This window comes from Puntigrus tetrazona, chromosome 1 (assembly GCF_018831695.1).
Source record: "Puntigrus tetrazona isolate hp1 chromosome 1, ASM1883169v1, whole genome shotgun sequence".
NCBI classification, from domain to species: Eukaryota; Metazoa; Chordata; class Actinopteri; order Cypriniformes; family Cyprinidae; genus Puntigrus; species Puntigrus tetrazona.
In genome coordinates, this window is record NC_056699.1 from 2,283,740 (window position 1) to 2,291,239 (window position 7,500).

General features: G+C 40.0%; 2 protein-coding genes across 3 annotated transcripts in view; one reads left to right on the forward strand and one right to left on the reverse strand.

The window, feature by feature from the left end:
- The window catches only part of blzf1 (basic leucine zipper nuclear factor 1), a 4,185-nt gene extending 1,805 nt beyond the window's left edge, over positions 1 to 2,380 (reverse strand). The window contains exons 1-3 of one of the 2 annotated variants that reach the window (XM_043239459.1): positions 2,273 to 2,328; positions 1,148 to 1,185; positions 661 to 1,070 (exon numbers count right to left, since the gene is read on the reverse strand). In XM_043239459.1, the coding sequence (XP_043095394.1) occupies positions 661 to 1,070; positions 1,148 to 1,172 (435 nt within the window). In that variant the 5' untranslated portion in view covers positions 1,173 to 1,185; positions 2,273 to 2,328. Of the gene's footprint in view, positions 1 to 660; positions 1,071 to 1,147; positions 1,190 to 2,272 lie in introns of both variants that reach the window. The other variant, XM_043239451.1, reaches the window with a different exon arrangement.
- A 19-nt stretch (positions 2,381 to 2,399) lies between these two features.
- The window catches only part of ercc5 (excision repair cross-complementation group 5), a 10,563-nt gene continuing 5,462 nt past the window's right edge, over positions 2,400 to 7,500 (forward strand). Inside the window, exons 1-8 of the mRNA XM_043239480.1 lie at positions 2,400 to 3,577; positions 3,669 to 3,844; positions 3,916 to 4,031; positions 4,397 to 4,498; positions 4,578 to 4,632; positions 5,441 to 5,584; positions 5,659 to 5,824; positions 6,809 to 7,402. Coding sequence (XP_043095415.1) covers positions 3,490 to 3,577; positions 3,669 to 3,844; positions 3,916 to 4,031; positions 4,397 to 4,498; positions 4,578 to 4,632; positions 5,441 to 5,584; positions 5,659 to 5,824; positions 6,809 to 7,402 — 1,441 coding nt within the window. The 5' untranslated portion in view covers positions 2,400 to 3,489. The remainder of the gene's footprint in view (positions 3,578 to 3,668; positions 3,845 to 3,915; positions 4,032 to 4,396; positions 4,499 to 4,577; positions 4,633 to 5,440; positions 5,585 to 5,658; positions 5,825 to 6,808; positions 7,403 to 7,500) is intronic.

A 7,500-nucleotide genomic window follows, 5' to 3' on the forward strand; every position in this document is an offset into this window, starting at 1 on the left:
ACCTGCTCGTCTGTGAATCCTAGGTTAGGGTTAGCATGACCGTTTTCAACATTGAGAACAACAAGCAAACATTTCACAACTTTTACAGTATTTTTGATCAATTAAATCAGAAGACACTGTAAATTATTGACTTTAAAACTGTCAAATGATTCATTGCATACAAAAATGTTTGTTTACATAATATATGTGTGTGTGTGTGTGTGTGTGTGTGTGTGTGTTTATTATTCTTATATGAGCACTCACACATACAGCATATATTTTGAAAACTTTCACTTTATGTTCATATAACTTATAAATATATGTATAAACGCAACATTTTCTTAAATATATGCATGCGAGTGTGTTATACACACACACACACAGACACACACACACACACACAGACACACACACACACACACACAGACACAGACACACACACAGACACAGACACACACACAGACACACACACAGACACACACACACACACAGACACACACACACACAGACACACACACACACAGTTCATTTTTGGTCCCAAATGGTCAATTATTTCTCAAAGTTAAATTTTTACTGTATTATTGATCAAATGAAAGCATCCTTGGTGAGCAGAAGACGCCTCACAAACATTAAAAGCTACTTGTGAATACGGTCAGAAACGTGCTCTTCTTGACCTCTGACCTCGGTCTGGACCCTCAGCTGGTTGCTCAGCCCCTCTTTGTCCTGCAGCAGGCGGCGCTCCGAGTTCTGCAGCTTGTCCAGAGCGCTCCTGAAGTCCAGCGGCTCGGCCGAGGGTGACGGGGGACGCTCGTCCCGGTGCTGCGGGGACCCTCTGTCCTCGGCGTGGGGCCCCGGGCGCGGGCTCCGGCTGATAGCGGCCCTCGGGACCACGATCCTCACGGCCTCCAGCTCAGTGCAAGCGTCTCGGCTCACCTTGCCCAGGTGCAGGACTCCCGCCGGCGCTCTCGGACTGGGCTTCGGAGAGCCCATCGCTTTCAGGAGCGGGGCCCCTGCCGAGAGCTCAGGGGCCACCGGGGGCTTGTCCGTCTCCATGCCATCGCCGGGGCCGCGGACGGCCACCGCGGACACATCTGAGACACATCAGAGAGGTGTAGAGTAATCAGCATGTGTGAGGAGATATCATCAGACGCTGGACAGATGAACTCACCTTTGATGATCACTGCCGTGGACATGACTGAGGGCCGTCTGCCTGAGAACAAAACACTTTTTAATAAACTAATGTTACATTTTAAGCTCATTTCATACACTAATTCATATTTGTAATTATTGTGCATTTAAACAACAATATAAAAAAAGTTTGCACCTTTAAATGTATGCACATTTTACATAGCAACATTTAAATTACTACATTACTTCACAAAGAAACTGTATATTTTCTGCACATTTGAAACATTAATTAGCTTTTTATTAAAATGTCATGATGCAAAAGCCAAGATTAATCCTGCACAGAAAAATAACATTTTAATTTTTTATTTGATGCAATTTCACGCAGGAAATATTATATTTACTTCTATCTAAACTGTATATAACTTATCAGAAAATTAATATTTAAATAAATGAATTATATTTTTATATGCTAAAAGTACATGCATTTTGTTGAAAGTCTAGATCATTCCTGCACAGACAAATATATATATATATATATATATATATATATATATATATATATATATATGACTCCTGCATGGAAAAATAACTTAGAACTTACAAAAATGTAATGTACATTGTGTGAAATATATATATATATATATCGTTGTAATAGTCTAAATTACTTCTAAATAGAAAAATTTCTTTTAATTCCAGGATGCAACAACTTTAACATCTTTTGATTATTTCTAGTGTTTCTTAATCACATCTAAATGCGACTGGAACAAATCAACAGACCAGTAGAAACGAGTCAGAAATTAATTAAGGAGGATTAATCGAGTTAAGCCGGTTTATCGTCCTGACTGAATCTAACCTGATGAACTCCTTAACCTGAGAGGGTTCCGTTAGTTGAGTTCGTCAAAACAACTAGTTAACTCATCGGCGGGGACGTCTGTGGAGAACTCTTTAAGAGCGTTTCTTCAAAACACAGACACGTTTGCGCTGTTTATATGTGTTTGTTTATTATCTGGTTTATGGTCAGATTGCGTAACAAGAAAGCCCTGGCTCTCAGGTGATAACACCGACGGTGTCGCGCGAAAGCGTTCCCCTAAAACAAAACGCGACGACGTTAACGAACTTACTAAACGATAAACATTAGTGTTTCGTGATGAATTTCGCCACGTACCTCAGAGCGTCGAGCTCACGGTCTCCATGATGAAAGCGGAAACAGCTGATGGCGGCGGAAGTGACGCGAGGCGGAACTAATGAGTTCGGCGCGTGTTTCCGGGGACCCGCTGACGGACGCGGCACCCGGTTGTTATGATTCTGAAGCCGTGAGCAGGTCTGCTGGACGTTTTCGTAAAATATCACGCTTTAAACAATTATTTTTGAGTCTATAAACACCAGACAAGCTCATTAGAATCAGGGATAACACGCTGATAATCACTGTGTTGTTTTTGTGCGTGTGAATATTTCTACTTGAGTCCTCTCTCGTGCGGAAACACAAAAGAAATATCGCTCAAACAATACATTTTGTTAAATCATAAAATATTTTACGATAATATAGTTTTAAAGGCACAATTGTAACAAATATTAGACGCATAGTAATAACCATGACATACAAAGTCAACATTTATGAGACAAAGGGTTTAAATTATAACGTATTATGTTATAATAATTATTTGTTGTAACACAACTGTACTTTTATCTCATAATTAGGACTTTTAAATTCATAATTAACTTCTGAACTTATTTTAATCTCATAATTGTAAGTTTTTATGCAGTAATTTAGTTTTTTATGTCCTGATTATGACTTTCTGATCATATTATGATAGTAATAATCGTGTTTGTAATTTAATAACATTGACTATATCACAGTGCAGATTTTTATGTCATTATTATGTCTCATAATTATACTTTTTAAACTCATTATTTGGATATTTTCACAATTGTGACTATTTCCTCACAATTTTAACTTTGCGTCCTAAAAGTCATTTATTTGGCAGTTTATCTCATAATTGTGACATTTTTCTCAGTTTCATATTTCTGTCATTTATTTTCATTTGTTTTTATAAAACCTCATCGTTTCACGACGTTCATCTCATAACTGACTTTTGATCTCACAGCCGTGGCTTCTTATCACATTTATTTAATCATTTATCTCATAATTCTTTGACATTTCCTCAATTTTACCTTTCAGTCATAAATGTAAAAGTTTTTATTTTTTTGTTTCATAATTAAGGCTTATCTCTTAATTTTGGCTCGTGTAGCATACTTTTTTTAAATGCTATAATTTTGAGTGTATCTCTATTTTTTCACTTTTATTCCGACTCTGTCGTCTAAATCTCCTAATTACGATTCAGTGAGTTTTGTCGAGCCGGTCAGTGTTTCTCCACAGGAGTGATGGGAGTTCACGGACTGTGGAAGCTTTTGGAAAGCACCGGGAAACCCATCAATCCTGAAACGCTGGAGGGGAAGATCTTGGCTGTCGGTATCCTTACAGTATCTTATTGTAATGCAGTCACGACGGCGGTTCTGTAAGAATAAGTTTCGGCTGTGGACCCATGACTCGCCCGTCACAGACATCAGTATCTGGCTGAATCAGGCGGTCAAAGGCGTGCGGGATCGCCATGGGAACGCCGTGCAGAACGCCCATCTCCTCACGCTCTTCCACCGCCTCTGTAAGCTGCTGTTCTTCCGCATCCGACCCGTGTTCGTGTACGACGGAGACGCGCCGCTGCTCAAGAAACAGACACTGGTGAGCTCCACTTCTGACCGGCGGCGCATGCAGGTAAAACGTGATGCTTGACCCGTCCTGGACCTCCTCAGGCCCTCAGGAGACAGCGGAGGGAGGAGACGAGCCGCGAGTCCAAACAGACCCATGAGAAGCTCCTCCGGACCTTCCTGAAGAGACAGGCCATCAAAGCGGCTTTAGGAGAGCAGAGGTGCGTCGGGGGCCGTATTCCTTCTCAGAAATCACTTCCAGAGTTAAATACTTGATGCTTGTTGTAAAATAAAAATTTTAGTACCAGCTATCAATTCTTTGAATCATTCGTTCAAGAGAGTCATTCAAAACACTGACTCGCTGAATCTTGAGTGAATCACTGAATTTTGTGAGATTATGTTTAGCTGTCCGATATTTATTCTTCAGATTTGTAAGAGAACTGCAACCTCCATTAAAAATAAAAAAGCTTCGGTGGTTCCAGAATCTTAAAACGAGTTTTGAAGGGATTCACCGGCGAATGAAGTGTTTCACAAAAAGAGACACCGAATGAATCGGTTTGCTGCTTAAAAGTGTTTTGTCCTGCAGTCAGGAGGCGGTTCCCAGCCTGTCCTCGGTGAGACGAGACGATCAGGACGACATGTACGTCCTGCCTGCCCTTCCTCCCGATGAAGGAGGAGACGAGAGCAGGTGAGGAGAGCACTAATCAGACGTGATGAGAACGAGGGAACATGCTTTCAGTCGTGTCTTTACATGCATGCTGCTGCAGTTCAGAGGAGGAGCGAGACGCAGACGGATCTCTGCAGACCTCCAGCAGGTTCCAGGTGAGATTCACTCTGATTAAAAACAACGGAAGGATTTGAATCTCAAAATGTAGACTTTTTAAATTAGGACTCGTGTATGACTATTTCATTCTAAAATGTCATTTTTTTTCTTTTAATGCAGAATTTTTAATCTCATTACTTTTGCTTATATGACTTTTATTTCATAATTACAATTTATTAATCTCAAAGGTTTTGACGTTACCATCAAAAATATGACTTTAAATCTCAATTATGATTTCTTAATTACGACAATATAATTTTTAACTCTTTATTTTAACGTTTCCCTCACAATTGACTTCTTAACTTATAATTATGACTTCTAAACTAATCATTTTGATGTTTTTCTCACAACTCTGAATTTCATTTCTTAATCTTATCTTAATCCCAAATCCTAATCTCATCATTTTGACTTTTCCCTCATAATTATGTCTTTAAGTATCAATAATTCCTAATAATTCTGACATTCGTCTCATTATTACGAACTCTTAATTTCAACATTTTAACCTTTTCCTCAAAAAGATGACTTAAAATCTCATAATTAAGATTTCTTAATCTCTCTCTATGACTATAAATATCAAAATGATGACGTCTAAACTAATCACATTGACGTTTTCCTAATAATTCCGACTTTTATCTCATCATTATGACTTCTTAATTTGAATGTTTCCTTCAAAAATCATCATCAGGATTTCTTAATCTGTTTTTTTCTTAGTCTGGGTGTTTTAATCTCCGTCTAATAACTGTGGCGTGACTTTTTTAGCGGCAGTAGAAGCATCTCGCACGTCTCTGATGTGTTTGTCTCCGTCAGGAGGAGCTCTACGACAACCCAAACTCTGTAGACATCAACTCTGAGGAGTTCTCCCTCATGCCTCCGGAGATCAAGCACGAAATCCTGAAGGAGATGAAGGAGTTCAGCAAGAGACGCCGCACCCTGCTCCACAAACCCCCCGAGGTGCTCCGGTTCCTTCGGTTTGTTCCCGGTTGTGTGGGCTCGTGTGTAACCGTGGATGCTGCTGATTGTCTCAGAGGTCGGGCGAGTTCTCTCGGTACCAGCTGGCCGGTCTCCTGCAGAGGAACAGTCTGAACCAGCGTCTGGAGGGAGTGGAGCAGGAGATGAACCAGAGCCGAGGGCAGCACACAGAGATCCGCCGCCTGGCGTCCGAGGACTCCTCACACTACATCCTCATCAGAGGTCACCGGGAGCGTGGTTCTGACTGCTTGTCCAATCATTTGGATCTAAATTGTCCTTATGATCATGGCTGTCTCATCGTGTTGACGTTTTAAACAATTTGTGGCTTTTTTTGAATTAACAGACAAAAACACAATCAAACAAAGAGTTAAACCATATTGAACAAAACAATAATAATAATCATAATTTTATAAAATAAAAATAAAATTCAATCTATATGTAAACCATCTATTTTATTATTATTCAAATAAAATGTAGCTTTTTTGATGCATTTGATTTGATCTAAAATACAGTTACAATTTAGCAATTTTATTGTAATTTCAAGCAGCTGTTTTCTCTGTGAATGTGTGTTAAAGAGGGATTTATTTCTGTGATTTTCAGCATCATTTCTCCAGTCTTCAGTGTCACGTGATCTTCAGAAATCAGAAGAATATACTGATTTATTATCGATGTTGAAAACGGTTGTGCTGCTCAATATTTTTGTGGAAACCAGGATGCATTTTATTTTTCAAGATTCACAGATGAATAGATCAACAGAACAGCATTTACAAAAAAAATGTGTAACTTTGTAAAATGTCTTTACTGTCACTTTAGATCAATTTAATGCATCCTTAATTAATAAACATATTAATAAAATAATCTGCTGGCTGCACAGGAATACATCTTGAAGTAAGTTTTTGAGCAAAATTTGTAATGTCCACAGTTCTATGATGCAGCTAAACAAATCTTAAAGGTTTTATAAAATAAATAATAATTTTTTTTATTTAAAAAAATTTTAATTTGACATTTTATACTAAATTTTTAGTATATACTTAGCACATTTTTATGATTTAACCAAATTTTTTGATTGCTTTTTAAATGTATTTTTAAATAATTATTTTTAATTTGTAAACTTAAAGAACATTTGCTCAATTTAACGCTTCCTTGTTGAATGAAAGAATTAATTTCCTTCCCCTGCTGTATTTGTTGTCTTTGCGTGTTCTCCAGGGTCCCAGAAGAAGCCGAGCGCTCCGGAGGGTCCGTCGGCTCCAGCGCTCTGGTCCAGCGCTCCGTGGGAGCGTAAAGAGAGGCCCAAAGGAAAGCCAGAGCCCTTGTGGAGGCCCGTGACCGAGGAAGATGAGAACAAGCCTTCCTCGTCCTGTGCCGAGGAGAAGCCGTCCCCTCCTCGAACTCTCGAAGCCATCCAGAGCGCAGTGACCGATCCCTCAGATGACCAGAGACGCAGAAGATACGTCCTCAGCAGCTCCGAGGACGAGGATGCAGACGGAGACGTTTCTCCCAGGACTCTGCTGGCCATACAACAAGCTCTGGGAGAAGAAGATGTGGAGCGGAAAGAGCCGAGGAGATCCGAGGATGAAGATGATCCTGGAGTCGGAGCTTCCTCTCGGTCCAGAACGCCCGTCATTCCTGTGAGATCAGATACAGAAAGCCCGGACGAGACCCCCGAGCCTCCGGACGCTGCGGTATATCATCCTCTGATTCAAAACGCTTCCTCGGACCCCCAACCTGAGAATACAGAGCGTACGATTCAGATGGAGGACGAGAAAGAGAAGCGTGAAGAGGAGGAGAGCAGCTCTGAAGGTACACCGAAGCAGTCGTCAGCAGCACAGAAATCTGTATATAGAAATATCATAGAAATAGACAACAATACACTGTATTTTCTGTTTTTATGACAAAAA